Source organism: Aspergillus undulatus (genome assembly GCF_047715775.1).
Source record: "Aspergillus undulatus strain CBS 261.88 unplaced genomic scaffold BDV17scaffold_92, whole genome shotgun sequence".
Classification (NCBI taxonomy): Eukaryota; Fungi; Ascomycota; class Eurotiomycetes; order Eurotiales; family Aspergillaceae; genus Aspergillus; species Aspergillus undulatus.
This window is the reverse complement of record NW_027396696.1, coordinates 57,309-72,563: the sequence shown is the minus strand read 5'-3', so window position 1 is coordinate 72,563 and position 15,255 is coordinate 57,309. Positions and strand designations below refer to the sequence as shown.

General features: G+C 48.4%; 10 protein-coding genes across 10 annotated transcripts; 6 read left to right on the top strand and 4 right to left on the bottom strand.

Annotated features, from left to right (window-relative positions):
• Nucleotides 1-183: 183 nt before the first annotated feature.
• Nucleotides 184-1,742, bottom strand: BDV17DRAFT_244544 (uncharacterized protein). Its single transcript, XM_073756022.1, has 6 exons — nt 1,251-1,742; nt 1,001-1,183; nt 883-947; nt 734-835; nt 396-677; nt 184-345 (listed from the first exon to the last, which is right to left on the bottom strand). Exons 1-6 carry the CDS (start codon nt 1,333-1,335, stop codon nt 322-324), a joined length of 741 nt encoding a protein of 246 aa, XP_073610247.1. The 5' UTR covers nt 1,336-1,742; the 3' UTR covers nt 184-321.
• On the top strand, nt 1,536-2,310 carry BDV17DRAFT_244389 (uncharacterized protein). Its single transcript, XM_073756020.1, has 2 exons — nt 1,536-1,815; nt 1,875-2,310. The coding sequence occupies exons 1-2, from the start codon at nt 1,735-1,737 to the stop codon at nt 2,127-2,129; spliced, it is 336 nt and encodes a 111-aa protein (XP_073610246.1). The 5' UTR covers nt 1,536-1,734; the 3' UTR covers nt 2,130-2,310.
• Nucleotides 2,311-3,182, bottom strand: BDV17DRAFT_244390 (uncharacterized protein). Its single transcript, XM_073756021.1, has one exon. It carries the CDS (start codon nt 2,947-2,949, stop codon nt 2,491-2,493), a length of 459 nt encoding a protein of 152 aa, XP_073610245.1. The 5' UTR covers nt 2,950-3,182; the 3' UTR covers nt 2,311-2,490.
• A 696-nt stretch (nt 3,183-3,878) lies between these two features.
• On the top strand, nt 3,879-6,439 carry BDV17DRAFT_285454 (ATP-binding protein; the record flags this gene model as incomplete). The annotated part of the gene is made up of 9 exons (XM_073760713.1): nt 3,879-3,886; nt 4,125-4,222; nt 4,272-4,390; nt 4,443-4,483; nt 4,643-5,409; nt 5,459-5,645; nt 5,693-5,765; nt 5,816-6,239; nt 6,318-6,439. The coding sequence occupies 9 exons, from the start codon at nt 3,879-3,881 to the stop codon at nt 6,437-6,439; spliced, it is 1,839 nt and encodes a 612-aa protein (XP_073610244.1).
• Nucleotides 6,382-7,281, bottom strand: BDV17DRAFT_244684 (uncharacterized protein). Its single transcript, XM_073756024.1, has 3 exons — nt 6,895-7,281; nt 6,637-6,845; nt 6,382-6,567 (listed from the first exon to the last, which is right to left on the bottom strand). The coding sequence occupies exons 1-3, from the start codon at nt 7,069-7,071 to the stop codon at nt 6,474-6,476; spliced, it is 480 nt and encodes a 159-aa protein (XP_073610243.1). The 5' UTR covers nt 7,072-7,281; the 3' UTR covers nt 6,382-6,473.
• Nucleotides 6,954-8,086, bottom strand: BDV17DRAFT_244595 (uncharacterized protein). The gene is made up of 3 exons (XM_073756023.1): nt 7,811-8,086; nt 7,636-7,765; nt 6,954-7,588 (listed from the first exon to the last, which is right to left on the bottom strand). The coding sequence occupies exons 1-3, from the start codon at nt 7,892-7,894 to the stop codon at nt 7,164-7,166; spliced, it is 639 nt and encodes a 212-aa protein (XP_073610242.1). The 5' UTR covers nt 7,895-8,086; the 3' UTR covers nt 6,954-7,163.
• A 333-nt stretch (nt 8,087-8,419) lies between these two features.
• Nucleotides 8,420-8,697, top strand: BDV17DRAFT_296414 (uncharacterized protein; the record flags this gene model as incomplete). Its single annotated transcript, XM_073763288.1, has 2 exons — nt 8,420-8,605; nt 8,680-8,697. 2 exons carry the CDS (start codon nt 8,420-8,422, stop codon nt 8,695-8,697), a joined length of 204 nt encoding a protein of 67 aa, XP_073610241.1.
• Nucleotides 8,698-9,124: 427 nt separating this feature from the next.
• On the top strand, nt 9,125-11,180 carry BDV17DRAFT_244235 (phosphotransferase family protein). The gene is made up of 2 exons (XM_073756018.1): nt 9,125-9,998; nt 10,058-11,180. Exons 1-2 carry the CDS (start codon nt 9,341-9,343, stop codon nt 10,885-10,887), a joined length of 1,488 nt encoding a protein of 495 aa, XP_073610240.1. The 5' UTR covers nt 9,125-9,340; the 3' UTR covers nt 10,888-11,180.
• Nucleotides 11,181-13,841, top strand: BDV17DRAFT_244236 (nucleoside phosphorylase domain-containing protein). The gene is made up of 3 exons (XM_073756019.1): nt 11,181-11,245; nt 11,304-12,467; nt 12,523-13,841. Exons 2-3 carry the CDS (start codon nt 11,531-11,533, stop codon nt 13,581-13,583), a joined length of 1,998 nt encoding a protein of 665 aa, XP_073610239.1. The 5' UTR covers nt 11,181-11,245; nt 11,304-11,530; the 3' UTR covers nt 13,584-13,841.
• BDV17DRAFT_244176 (WD40 repeat domain-containing protein) lies at nt 13,071-14,908 on the top strand. The gene has a single exon (XM_073756017.1). The coding sequence runs from the start codon at nt 13,606-13,608 to the stop codon at nt 14,788-14,790; it is 1,185 nt and encodes a 394-aa protein (XP_073610238.1). The 5' UTR covers nt 13,071-13,605; the 3' UTR covers nt 14,791-14,908.
• The last annotated feature ends 347 nt before the right edge of the window (nt 14,909-15,255 follow it).

Here is a 15,255-nt window from a genome sequence, read left to right as displayed (position 1 = left end):
ATCAGCATCTAATAGTTTCTTCACAAGTATTTCCTCTTCAATTTTTGTCAACTTATGGCTATTGGCACGTGTTTCTGATCGTGGTTTGACACCTGCAAGCCGCTCACGAAGGGTGGATTCAGGCACACTAAAGGTCCTAGCAGCCCTTTTTATTTTTTTTATTTTTCCAGTTTTTGAAGCAGCAATAGCCATCTGCATGCGGGATTCTTTAGATAGAGGCATTTTATAGAGAATTGGTAAAGAGGTAACGCGTTGAAGATGTTGACATGGGGAAGTGGCAGAAAAGGCGCGGTTCGCCCGTAAGCGCGGTTCGCCCGTGGATTACGTTATTATAGCGATTTGGAACTATAAACGAGATGAGTGATGAGTGATGAAGGTGCAGTGAAGATGCATACCGTGGTTAGCTGGGTCCACAGGCACGGTTTCACACACGCAAAAATCATGGAGCCTAGTAGAAGTAGGAACAATCCTATCGACACTATTGAGGCTACCCACAACGCTTGCTGGTGCTTATAAACCGTGCGACACGGATACCGCCAGAATAGTTTGAAAGCATTTGCGTGCATATGTCCTGGCTTCACACATATTATCCAGAATCTAATAAACTGGGCATGAACGAAGCTAAGGCTTGCGAGACTGATAATCGTAAACAACGAAAGAAAAATATTGCGATGCTCCTAGAGTAAAATGTAAGCGACAGTTAAGCCAGCGGTAGACAATCCGAGGATCGCACCTGAGAGCATGTCGACAGCAGCAGAGTAGCCAGTGTACCGACGAAGGAGAACACAGCCAAGATATGAGTTAACCGGGACAGCAAAGCAGAAATACCTAAATACTGAAGAAGGTTACTATCACCCTTTCGCTCAAACTCTTTGTTCTTACCTCGTTCAATATTGCTAAGAGCAGTAAACAGCCTACTTCTAGCTGTAGTATCACCCAGGGCACATCTGAGAAACGGGTAAGTCTAGGTAGATGTACATGAACAATCTGGAATACCTACCAGCCTTGAAGTTTGCTTGTTGAATTGCGAGGTAGCAGGAAACGACTGAGCCGATAACAATAAGTCCGCCTATAACGGCCTGAGCAATGATGAGTAGCTTTTTGTCGAACGCTCGCCAGTCCAAACCTCCGATGGACAAGAGCCAAAGCATAAGGTTCGCCCCAGAGCTGAATGAGGCTGCTGCTGATGCAGTAAGTTGGAATATCAGTAGAAGGTCCATCTTTGGTCCGACTCACAAGGGCGACAGTACCTTGTCCTATAAGCACTCTAAGTAAGCTACTCATCCTGTATTCGACAGCAAGCTTGTGATGTTCTTGGACAGGCGTTATTAGCATACATAATAACGTTCTCACATACGCGAAAAAGGTTGGTAGGCCGTTGGTAATCTGTTGGAAAATGGCGGGGAAATTGTCGACACATGATTAGTAACTAGCGGGTCAGACCTCGTTGCGGCCCCTCGTCATGTGGTTTTCGTCAGGCACTTCTCGTCATCACTGCCCCGCGTCTTGGGTATCTTCAGGTTCAGTAAACACGCTGCACACAACAGTGTAAGATGTCTTTTCCGATATTAATAACTATCAACTAAACCTCCTAGTTGAAGGGAATTTTTATAGTATCTCCTTGCGAACTCCACATCCAAGCATAACACCAGCGTCTCGAAGAAAGATCACTGTCTGCTTCCAGCATTCTTGCTCTGGACCTCGATCAATTGAGCCCATTCAGCGTCTTGGGTTATGCCAGCAACGAACCAGATCAAAGTCATCGAGAATTCTGAGCCTAGCGACGCAGAACTTGAGAACCACGCCCGAGAATTGGTATGTGTTTCAATATAAATGCTTAGGTTGACGAACAGACGGTAACCATTAGTGGACAGACTTCCAAGAATGTTACGATCGATCCAGCGAAGTCCTTCCCAAAGTCCTTCTCAATCACCGATGCATCGGTTATAGCCGTCCTTGTCTATAAAAAGGGCTCCGCGGGGGCAGTTAGAGTTACTGGGCCCAACACACCTCAACCTGTGCCAAATGTTGTGACAGGAACAGACGAGACTGGCCTGGAAATAATCGAAGTGAAAGAAGGCCAAACATGCATGTTTTTCGGCAACCCCGCCGTACGATACTTCCGATGAAAAGAAGCGTAACCGGAAACTTAACCCGCTCCTCGATTCATGACATACTGAATGAAAAGGGTCGCCAACGGCTGGGAAAACTCGAGTGTCGCGTGGAGTTCCGCCTGTTCTCCAAAGGTGAATCGGATGAAGGGCAAAGGGTCTCCGATAAATGGACACTCCATGTGCAACTGTTGATTGCTCGTTTCGTATTGCTGGAGAAATTCGACGAGGTCTCTAAGTTGGAGGTTCAACGACACTGATTGCAGATGCTTTAATGTATTTGTGGGATTGTGCTGAGATGCAGTATGGGACGTGATTTCAAGACCAGTTGTATCTGGAAAGTTGTATTAGCTTCTTGACACTGTATTTACTCAAATGATCACCTACTCTGCTCCTTAGGAGGACGCGCTGTCAACCGTGACTGAAGAGCTGGGTCATCGGTCGGCACCGGGACGCCATCAGGATGAGCAAGGCGCAGTAGGGTCGGGTTCAGGAGTGTTTCCTTTAGCGCGTTGATTTCGTAAGGTAAATCGATTCGCACACGTTCCCTCATGTTCCCTATAGCGGACAATCCAAGAGCAACAGCGGATAGGAGGACCATCGCCCGACCAGATAGCTCATTAACTTTCTGAAGGAATTTCCAGTATTTTGTCCTGTTCTTCTCGCCTCTCGATCCTGGGGCTGGTTGGCCCCGTTCCAGTACAATCTCGGCCTCAACAGCTCGCTTCCTCTCTTCCTTGTTGAAATCGCCACGACGATCGATGACGACGGAAGAGTCACGAAGTTTAGCGAGCGCAGGCTGGACAGTCAGCGGCTTGTGTCGTGATTCCAGAGCCATGATGTTGGGTGTTAGTTTCCACGGTAGACGTCGGACAAAATTGTGTTGGAGAAATCAGGTAAAGCCGTTGGGATTATGTTGGAAAAATGCTGGAAAAGCGTTGGGAAGTTGTCGGAAAACCTCGCCTATTTAATGCTCGCGAGGTTGATCTATACTGCATTGGGTTAGTGTAGTACCGTCGAGAGCATGACCCTGAATCGCTGTCCAAAACAGATCTACATCCGAGCATTATATGTAGGCTCATAGGTAAACATTGTCCGATTTTAGCGAGCTACATGGAGAACTGGGAAGCTTCCAGGGGCCCAGGCTCAAGCCACACGTTGATCTACGCTCAGAATGCGAGCTGGAAAGGGTTTAGAACGTATCAAGGAGACCCATAGTAGTAACTAACGAGCTGCCCTGCATGAACTTGATTATATTGGAGGTGATAATGGCTGCAGATGGAACGTATTCGCCGGTGCTTCTACTTGGAAGAGCCCGCAAATTCCAGCACGTTCGAGCCCTCCATTGCGCATCTCGCGGTACAATTTCGTATGACCATGCATCCCCGCATTATGCTTCCCGTGCTAGTCAAATCAGAATGATCGGAAGGCGAAGGAAGGTAGCTAGGAAACCGGGAATTGATATCCAATGTCTCGCAGTCCACAGTGGATATAAAAGGGGCAGGTTTCCTCGTGGATTCGCTTTTGTTGTTGTCATTGACTCTCAAACTCTCGCTCTATCGTACCAAGCCATTTCAAGTGCATCTTACCTCTTGTTTGTTGACGAACCAATATGGTGCCTGCTCAGCCAGACGTTCACGCCTCCACTTCAAGCCCCCAGCCTGTTGACCAGGCGGATGGAAAAAAGCCTTCGCCAAGTATCGTCCTTAGCGAGCTGGAGCCAGTGGTAGCCCATTTGGTGAAAGAAGCATTGTCCAACCCCGCCACATGGCCTGGTGGGCAGTCAGCCACTCCTGTATCTTCGGGCCTTGCACGCCGCCACTTGATGCCAACGAACTAGAGAAGGAGTTGATACACGCTGTTGAGACCAGAAATCAGTCGGACTATACTGACATTGACAATGGTCCGTCGCCGGGGATCACTGAACCATGCGAGGCCAGGTTCAAGAAGGTGTTGGAAATGTACGTCTCCGTGTTTACGCATAGCTATGAAGGACTGCTGACCCCTGAATAGCTGGGACGAAGACATCTTGAAATACAAGATGGTCGAATCAATTGAACCGGAAGTGGATGATTTTAGTGGATATGTATTTGTCATTCGCGAACATATCGGTACGTACAGTGGATATCTCAGCCGGGATAGAATCTCAGATGGACACAGATCCGAGATCCAAGAAGTCCACTACATACGTTGATGTGAAGTCCGAGACTCTGCGCGACCTCCTCCGAGAGGTACTAGTGAATGTCAAGGCAGTCAGTGTAATGGAACCCAAGCCCTCAGTAAGGAATTCGACACCTTGAACCAATGCTGGAAGCTTAATCCTGAGAGCAGATTGAACAAATTGTCTTGTTTCATTTTCTGCCGGAGCTCAAGTCTATGCTCAACCAATTGACTCATGGCGACCGTCTAACCGGAATAGACTCCCCCACGACTGATGCAATCATTTCCCCCAGCCTGGTGACCTCTTTCCCAGCTGACCCAGACGCATACACAAATTGCGCAGCTCCAGGCAAATTGCAGCCAAATGCGAGAAGCCATCCAGAGAGCGTGGAGCACCTCCGTCTCCTTATCAACCACATCGATGAGGCATACGCAGCGACAGTGGAACGGCTCACTCCATTGTTGCACCGCGGGGAGATCACTTATGATCTTCTTGGACTTCTTTTCAAACCGGGATGTCACCTGTACACGAAGTGTTTGGGAACCGAAAAATCTCGATGTGTAATTTTCGACGCCGCAGAAGAGACAACACGAAGAGACGTCACGCACCTCAAACTCGAATGTCATTATCTTGACCATGATGACCATGAATTTGGTGAGGTAGGGATCGAGCTGGGCGTCGTCAAGTTTCGTGGGCGCAAACCAATTCACACCCTGGATGCATTTCCTCTCCAATACCATCCGGATCGCAAAGAGATCACTCAGAACCTGGTGGAACGCGGTCACAAGTTCAGCCAATTCATCGGACACTCTAGCACAGGCATCTTAATCCAACACTGCAAGGGCAAAGCCTTCATCATGAAGGATGGGAAGCCACTGGCATTGAATATTGATAGTCGCGTGGCAATCGATGCGTCCTTGTTTCGTGAAATGATGCCAAACTACCGTCGCCCACGAGTCTCCGACTGCTGGGAAGCCCCTTCGATCACCCACGGCCTTTCTCTTAGAGAGGAAGAACGCCGAGAAGAGCTCGAAGAATTTAAGGGCAATGGAAAAGACCAACGTTCGATCACCGAGAAGGAGTGTCTCATATGCTGTCCGACGGTTCGCTGTTTCAGTTTCAACGAGAAGATATTTCGTGAGTGCTCTCCCTGCATCCACGTGATGAGGCTGACTCAATCACGCAGTGGAGTGTGCAGTCGGCGACCTGGCGGATGTTCAGTGGTCCCCCGCCTCATCTGACCACTTGCAAATTCCAGAGGACACGAAAGAAATCCTGCTGTCAGTGACAACATCTCGCTTGTCCGGCAACCAAGACGTGATCTTTGATGATTTTATCAAAGGGAAGGGCCGGGGGCTCAATGTCCTCTTGTTGTAAGCCATGAAGTTCCCGAAGAAGATCCCTTTTCTAACGGCCCCAGTGGTCCGCCCGGAGTTGGGAAGACCTTGACGGCCGAGGCGATAGCGGAGGGATCCAAGAACCCGCTCTATTCGGTAGGCGATACCCATTCAGCAGATGTTCCAGTTGGATGCTCATTGGTTAGGTAACGGCCGGCGAATTAATGGCTGGTTATAGCGATCCCCTGCAACTAGAGATGTCCCTTGATCGAATCTTTAGAATTGCAAAGCACCTCAACACGATCCTTCTGATCGATGAAGCCGATGTGTTTATGGAGAATCGCGCGTCGTACCAGGGTAATCACAATCGCCTGGTGACAGTCTTCCTTCGGAAACTCGAATACTATGAGGGTGTCCTCTTTCTGACCACCAACCGCGTCATGGAATTTGACGAGGCCGTTCTGAGCCGAATCCATCTGAAGATCAAGTATCCAGAATTGACGCAGGGAGCGCGGCGGAATATTTGGATAAGCTTCCTTGCGGAGGCTCGCACCTCCCAAGGGCCCGCCAAGATCGAGAGAAGCGAACTCGAGCATCTAGCATCGATGAAATTTAACGGCCGAGAGGCAAGTCACAACACCTCGACGATGTCCGTATACGGAGCTAACCTGCTGCCATAGATCAAAAATCTTACCGCCATCGCCCAAGCATTGGCTTCTGTCGAAAAGACTCAAGTCACCTTCAGGCACCTAGTGAAGGCCATGAAGGTGAACGATAAATTTGTTGAGGAGTTCAACAACTTCGGCCGGATGGATGGCTTGTATACGTGAACTGGGAGCAAAATGACCTTGGACTAGGGGTGAATTATTTATTGCCCTTGATTGGCAGGCCTAAGACAATGCATTCCCGGCATGCTGGAATCATATAAAGTGCAGGACACAGAGGTGAACAGAGAACGCTAAGAAGTATATTAGCTTGGTCAGCTGGAAAAGAGGTCAGGTTAGTGGCTATGGAAGATATCACACACATAGACCCACGCGTTACTGTCGTTAGATGAGATTTTTGACGTATACACATGTCCTGAAATGGAATATATGCAAACAGCCTGTTATCGTCGCCCTGACCGTCCCACATGGCCCATCGACCTTCCGAGAATTTCGTTATTTGCGCAAGCGACCCGATACTGTACGTTCCTGGAGAGAAGTAATCATTAAGGACACCTCGAAGTCTCTTTGCCTACCGCATTAGTTATTTTCCTGTTGTGCGGGCCAGATAAGCAACCTACTGTGTCATCAGGAGACTTAAAGTGGAGAGCGTCATGAAGCCTAACAGTCATGCCATGTGGAATAGTTCTTGCTAGTTCATCATTCAAAACTACTCCAGAATTTTCTAACACAAATGGCCGTTGGCTCCGTGAGCTAAAAGTTTCCTGAAGTTCACTTGAACTCGGCTCGACCATCATGTTGTTCGATGATGTTGGGTAGTCGGAGAAAGTGGGGTTGGCCTCGGGGCTTTACTCGGAGCGGATTTTCCGGCAGAACCGAACCTTTAGAGTCAAAATTCCGGTACAACAAAGTTCTCTTCAGACCAAAGGTGTGCGCCGAACATAAAGCCATCCAAGTTTAGCAGATCTAGATCAGTAAAGAAGGCATTTGAGTCGTTCAATGGTATAGCATCATTTATATCTCGAGACCTTAACTTTTCGTTTGAAACACAGGGCGCGGAAAAATTGAGGGAACTCAAGCTGGAAGTTTTGCGCTTTTTCGCGTGAGATAAATGCTGCCTTTCTGCAAATGCACTAGCCAACTCACTAGATGCTCGCTTGCGTAGATTTGATTTTTCTCCCTGAATCTGATTCGCTCGTGCACTTGAATCGTCGTCGGGTGATTGTACTGCTTGACATTTGTCCAGGTGTAGCTCAAGCGACCGGAGGTTATGGAGTGTTCTGCCGCACACACAGGTCAGGTTGCACCTGATATCTGATACTAGATTAGCGATGTCCTTCGAATTCTAGAGAGAGGCTTACGCCAATGGTAATGGCGTAGTAAACTGTTCCTCTGATCGTATGACTTCCCACACTCTCTCACGGGACACTTCCAATCGTGCTCACCATCTTCAGTTGATTCAGTTACTGGAGTAGCTCTTTTGCACCTTGGCTATCCAATATGAGTAATGAATTAAAGTCATACGATTGTGAATACCTTTGTGATGCTCAGGTGACCCTTCAAATCCTCAGGAGATTTCTGATCTTCAAAACAATAAGGACACGGCCAGTGAGAGTACATGGCTATCTTAGGGGTGGTTTCTAAACATAGGGTATACCGCAGCTCAAGGCAGGATGAAGAGTAGAGTGGAAAGGTGCAAGATGAAATAGAGCAGGGTGAGGAAGAGCAGGGTGAGGAAGAGCAGGGTGAAAGAGAGCAGGGTGAGATAGAGCAGGGTGAACAAGAACCTGAGCCTTCTATTAAGGAAGGTTACTGATTGGCCAAGGCAACCCGACCAACGCGCTTTGATCGCTGCTCCTGTTTGCGCCTGGGAACAAGGTGGCACGGCTCCTATCCAGACTGTTGGGGAGTCGGCTGCTTCCATGCAGGTCTCTTACTCTGTCAACAATAATAACTCCTTATCAATGAGGCATTAAAGCTGCTCACAAAAGGCGATATAAATGACCCTATGTTGTCCCATAAATCGATGTCTTCAATTCCTCATTCACTAAGAAATCATTGTTAATCACTCTCTCCGTTTACCTTGAGCCTTAGCTTAGCTTCGCCACAACAGAACCACAACTCAACGCACTGCATCTTGTCATGATGTCTGGTATCAATTCTAACGCGCGAAAGGAAGTCAATGATGCGCTCAGCAATTCTGGGAGCGCTGCCGTGGGACAGATGATTGATACCGCCAACTCCTCGATCGAGAAGCGTCGTAGGCTCAAAGAGGAGCGAGAGAAACGTGAGGCCGAAGAAAAGGCCGCTAAGGAAAAGGCTGGCGCTGCTGTTCGTCCTGACCCCACAACCCTGCCAATAGTTAAACCCTGGGCCCGCTATGTGCTGACAATTATCAATAACAGAAAAGCGCCTCTGGCTAGACATGGGGATACCAAGATCCTGCTAGCAGTCCTCCATGGCCTCGCAAGTGGCCTGTAACCAGAAGGACAGCTTTCTCCATCGTTGCATCGTTAACACCCACTTTCCTTTTGCCAGTTGTTACTGTCTTTACTGTCTTGGAATTTCCGCTTGTAGACCAGTGGGGCCTACTCGTCGGGGTATGCGTTGGTGGTCCTACGTATCGTGGTCGCTTTTTCTTGACTAAGCTTGATCCTGCTGGCATTCGCGGAAGCTACAGATCTTCTTCATCTCAATATAGTATAGCTACTCAGAATTAGGTGTACGCGGGATCTAACTAGCTCGGGCGATTTTTGACCAAATTAGTCCAGAATTTGCCACAAAGTCAAACTTACTTTCTATTTTTAAAATCATAATTGTAGCTTTTAATCGTAGATTGATGAGACTGCAATTTGACTCGCTTTGATACTAGGATACGCATCGCGATGGACGCCGTGCCAAGAAAATACTGCTGTGACGCCTAGGTAAGGCACTGAAACCTCACAGCCAACCATAAAAACGGGTCGCAGCCCACCCTCCCTCGCGCTTCCTTCGACCAGTTCACTCAGTCATTAAAGTCATATTCTCCCGGTGCTCTTCCACAGAAATTGAAGCTTTTTTATTATTATGGAGACCAACGCGCTTATCGATCTCGTCCACCAGGTGCAGGGCGAGCTCTGGGTTGATAAAGTCAACGAAACATACAGAACGGGCCGTCTCTGCCAATGGGTGTCAACTTTCCATCCCAACAAGCTTCCGTGTCAACTTGACGGTACCTTTCACCATGGTGCATTTAACGCTGGAATGAAGATGGTCTTCAGTGACAGCACTGCCTGGATGGTTCGTTTCCCTCGTGTGGGGATGGTCTGCGACAACTACGCCGACGAGAAGGTTGCCATGGAGGTGACGGCCCTGAACCTTATCCATGATAGGACCACCATTCCTGTTCCCAAGGTACAGGCGTGGGGTTCCGCCGCCACCAACCCACTTGGTCTAGGTCCGTTTATTATGATGGATTTCATTGACGGTGTGAGCCTTAGCGACATTCTCCAGGACCCGAACACCAAGCGTCCCAGCAGAGTCATGCGGGAAGACATCAGCAATAGTGATATTGAATATATCTACAGGCAGTTGGCGAACTTTCTGCTTCAGCTTTTCATGCTTGATTTTGACCAGATCGGCAGCCTGCCGTCGCCACAGACTGAAGCCCAAGGTCCTACACCGCCACGGCCGCTCACATTTAAGGCGCACAGCATCCTACAAAATGGGGGAGTTGACACTTTTGGTACGCCTATATGTTTTCCCAATGCTGTGATCGAGCGCGTCAACTAAGCATATGCCCAGGTGACCGAGCCCAGGGGTTTGCGACGACGACAAAGTATTTTCAATATGTTATTAAGCAGGACTGGGAGCAGCTCGTTCATCAGCCGAACTCGACTGTTGGTCCATACGATGCTCAAAACAAATACATGGCGTTTAAGGTCCTAGAAGGCCTGATACCTGATTTGGTCCACCCGAAATATGACCACTGCAAGTTTAAGCTGATTTGCGACGATCTCGGCTTGGCGAACCTGATTGTCCGTGGTAGGGAAGACCTGACAGTCATTGGGGTAGTGGATCTTGAGTGGTCATACATCGGACCCACCCAACTGTTTGGCTCAGCACCGTGGTGGCTTCTACAAGACAGGCCCGTTAACAGCGCGTGGGATTGCAAGGATGACGAGCCGCCCAAGATTGCGTCCCGGTACTTCAAATGCCTAGAGACTTTCTTACGTGTCTTAGAGGAGGAAGAGGCAAAAATGTCAGAGCATAAAGAGAAAGAGCTCTCTAGTCTTGTCAGATGGTCGCAAGCGTCCGGGTCCATGTGGCTGCACATGCTCCTCTTATCTGGCTTCAACGACCACCGCAGCTTTCCTTTTACGCAGCTGCGCCGACATTTGGGAGCTACTGAGTGGGCGAGGCGTGAGAAGGAATTTGACGACGCAGCAAAGCTTGGAGAATTTGCAGCGCTAAAGAAAACCGATTTGGATAAGTATGATGAGGCCTTGGAGAAGCTGGAGGAGAAAAAGACGCTCGTGGACAGTGGGAATATGACAAAAGAGGAATTTGTTGCCAATGCTCTAATAGAATCAGACTCAGCCCCTGCTCCTCGCCGTTTAGACCATGGCATCTGATATGCACGCACACGACTCGAGGGCGTACTTTCGACACGGCCGATCTATATTATTGCTAGGAGTCTTGCCGAATTTGTTGTCCAAATGCAAAGGAGAGTGAGGGAGGCACAAAAGCTTCTTGACGTACAATTGCCGCGTGCGGCGAGTCTGAGCAGCGATGAAATCCGGAAAGAGTGTGTACTTCTCGTCCAGGAAAGTCTACTAGCTTGAGATCTATTGAGAGACAATTTAGTCCTGGTGACTTAACTCACCTCAAGGCCCAGCATTTAATCACATATTGATCTCTTTAGTATATTCAGGCTTCTGGTTTCTGATCGCAATGTTACTACTGTCGCTCCATTCAAAGTGGCCAGCAAGTGTAGGTTTGGGCTTCAGGTTTCGTGCAGCAGGCCATGCAGCTAAAGCACCTGTATTAGCTCATAATCAGCATAAGCGCCCGCATCTCAGCTTCCTTCTCTTCCATCTTCTACACTATTGTACGCTCACTAATGACCTCTTCCGATTATAGGCCACTTGAATATCAGCAAGCAGCTCAAAGCTAAGCACAAGTCCACCCAGGTACCGCCACTCTACGTTCCTCTCCATAGCCCCGCTTTCGGGCTTTCCCGTCCTGCGATCCGCCAGTTCACCGCCAACCTGCAAGATGCCCGCCCTCGACCCGAACCTCTACACCGTCGCGTGGATCGCTCCACTTGAGATCGAGGTACAAGCTGCCTTGCATATGTTAGATAGAGTCCATACAGGTGGGTTTCCAGTCGGTCCGGGCGATAAATATGTGTTCCACGGTGGTGAGATTCATGGGCATAACGTGGTGATCGCCACGTTTGCTGCTGGTCAAATATATGGCGTGGGTTCTGCAACTTCTCTTGCAAGCCATGTCAAGAGATTCTTTCCGAACCTGTGGTTCGGGCTACTGGTAGGAGTTGCTGCAGGCCTGCCAAACCTCTCATGCTCCCCTCCGCGTGATATTCGACTCGGTGATGTTATTGTCGCACTTTCGATCAATGAAAATCCAGCCATAGTGCCGTATGGATTGGGAAAACGGAAGGGTCCAGGAGAATTTGTGTTATCGCGATACGGATTCTCGCTGCCTGAGACAGAGGATATTGTGCGCTCCGCAATTGGCCAGCTCAAGGCTAAACAACAAGATGTCGCAGCCGTGATGAGATACTATAATGATATAGCAAACAAAAACACAAGGTTTTGTGACCCTGGCCAAGAAAAAGACGTTCTTTACTTATCTGGCGATGATGCACCAGTCTCACGACCACGTCGACCGGACGCTGAACGCACGCGCGTGTGGTACGGGTCGATCGGGTCCGGGGATAAGTTGCTAAAGAGTAGCCAAGATCGGGACGAATTGCGAGACACATACAATGTGATTGGCCTGGAAATGGAGGCCGCGGGTGCCATGAATGAAATCCCAGTGGGAAATATTCGAGGGGTTTGTGATTATGGCGACGAGCGAAAGAATAAAGAGTGGCAGCCTTACGCAGCAGCGACGGCAGCGGCGTTTGCAAAAGCAGTGCTGTCGGAGATAACCCCAAAGTCTTCTACACAATCACCAAGTCTCAAGACAGGTAAGTTGCTATGTCACCCTATTCTGGCATGCTGGATGATGACTAACTCGACCAGTCTTCACAGGTGAAGACAAGGCCTGCCTGCGAGACTTGCTGGTCACTGATCCAGAAACCGAGCGACTACGCATTGAGGCCACAAAGGGCGGTTTATTGGATGACTCATTCCGATGGGTCCTAAATAACGCGGAGTTTCGGAAATGGCATACCAACTCAGAGAGCCAGTTGCTTTGGATCAAGGGAGATCCTGGCAAGGGCAAGACCATGCTTATGATTGGGATTATCAAAGAACTGTTACAGCAAGCCCAGTCACAGCCATCGCAATTAATTGCTTATTTTCTGTGCCAAGCAACCGATCCCAAGCTGAATAATGCTATTAGCATCCTGCGGAGTTTGATCTATATACTGATTCAACAACGGCCACAATTAATCTCCCATCTGCGAGAGAGATATGACACCGACCCAAAGCTGTTTGAAAGTGGAAACACTTTCTACAGCTTGTCCGCAATCTTCAAAAAAATGGTACAAAGCTCAACAAAAGCCACGATATTTCTGTTGATCGATGCGCTTGACGAGTGTGAGTTTGATTTACCTGAGTTACTCCAACTCATTACCGCGACGAAGTCGACTTCATTCGTTCAAGTAAAGTGGGTTGTCTCGAGCCGTAATAGAGACGACATCGAGCAAGCACTGGAGTTTGACAATCAGAAGAATAAGCTCAGCTTGGAGCTAAATGCAAATCATATCTCCAACGCTGTGGCAGTATATATTAATTACAAAGTATCCCAGCTGACAGCACTCCAACGCAACAAAATTCTTTTGCAACAGGTCAAGGACCAACTATTTAAAAAATCAGATGGCACATTTTTATGGGTGGCCTTGGTGGTCCAAGAAATGCAGAAGTGCCGGCGTTCGGCAACAATGGTTAAGCTGTTAGAGGGAATTCCTCAAGGCTTAACTCCACTCTATGACCGAATGATTCAACAAATACAATGTTTTGAGGACAGATCGCGAGTTATCCATATTAGTCCTTTCAATTGTTACACTTGGATACCGACCACTCCATCTGCAGGAATTATGTCTTTTATCTGGCTTGCAGAGGCAACAATACGGCTCTGATGACTTGGAGAATATTGTGGGCATGTGCGGATCATTCCTTACAATTCGGGATGACCATGTCTACCTTATACATCAATCTGCCAAAGACTACCTTAGTGATGACAAGGTATCAGCAGCTGTTTTCCCGTATGGACCCTCTGCAATACATCACAGAATATTCCGCGAGTCTCTGCAGAGTCTCTCAGCCAAACTACGACGCAATATTTACAGCATTAATAATCCAGGAGCTACAATCTCTGAGATAGTAACTCTTCAACCACAGCCTGATCCACTGTCTAACATGCAATACAGCTGCATATATTGGTTGGACCATTTTATCAATTCTAGGTCCCTGGAGAGGCCCGAATCAGCAGATGATCAGATATCTGATTTCTTCAAGAAACATCTCCTCCACTGGTTAGAAAGCCTTGGCCTTATTGGTGAGCTCCGGCATGGGATCTTAAGCCTCAGGAAGCTTGCATCTTGTCAGAGCCAACATCAGGCTATCTATAGGGAGGCTGAAAGATTTGCAAGTACTAATGCTGTGATAATACAGAAGGCACCTCTACAAGCATATAGTGCCGCACTTGTCTTCTGTCCTCGAAAGAGTTTGAGTAAGAGACTCTACTGGGATCAGCGGCTTGATTGTATAAAGCAGGCATATATAATGCAGGAGTCCTGGGATCCATGTATACAGGTCCTTGAGGGCCATCAGAGCTCGGTCCACACCGTGGCCTTCTCACCCGACGGGCAGACGGTGGCATCCGCTTCCAAAGACAAGACCATCCGGCTCTGGGACGCGGCCTCCGGCGCTGCGAAGCAGGTCCTTGAGGGCCATCAGGGCTCGGTCTACGCCGTGGCCTTCTCACCTGACGGGCAGACGGTGGCATCCGCTTCCAAAGACAAGACCATCCGGCTCTGGGACGCGGCCTCTGGTGCTGAGAAGCATAAACATCATCTTGACATAGGTGTAACTACTTTGTCATTCCCAGATAACAGCTGCCTCAATACTGACCATGGTTCACTTTCTTTGAACCACCAAGCTTGCAACCTCTCCATTAAACAGTCAGGGAATGAAATATTCATACATAAGAAATGGGTGACTCGCAGCGGGCAGCGCTTGATCTGGCTTCCACCAGACTTTCGGGCGACAAGTGCGGCTACCAGTAGCAATAAAGTAGTTCTTGGCCATAGATCAGGCGGCTTGACATTTTTGTGGTTGAATTAACAAATCTTATTCTATGCTGCATGCTATTTTCCCAAGTGCTACTCAACCATCTTCCGACTTACTCTATTTTCTAGTCTCTCTGTAAAACAGGGGCCTGGGGGCCACGGTCACTATATACTTGTTGATTTTGCCACCGTAATATTCCAGAATATTCTATATAACCTGTACCAAATAACACTCAGCAATGGCAGACAGGCAATTAGTGGTTCCAGGCTCTCGCGCCAGCATTATTAACCATGCCAAAGCTGGTTCGCAGATCCGGATTCCAGAGGGCGTTCATTGCGCATCGGAGCAAGCGAAGCGAGCGTAGCAGAGCAATTATAATTAACCCGCAGGTTGTTAGAAAAGGTATTTTGATAATGATCAATGACGACTTCGCAGCCTCTGCAGGCAAACTTGGGTATTACTGATAATCAAAATGATTCATCCGCCGTCTTCCATACCATACCTTCCATATCAGATTGC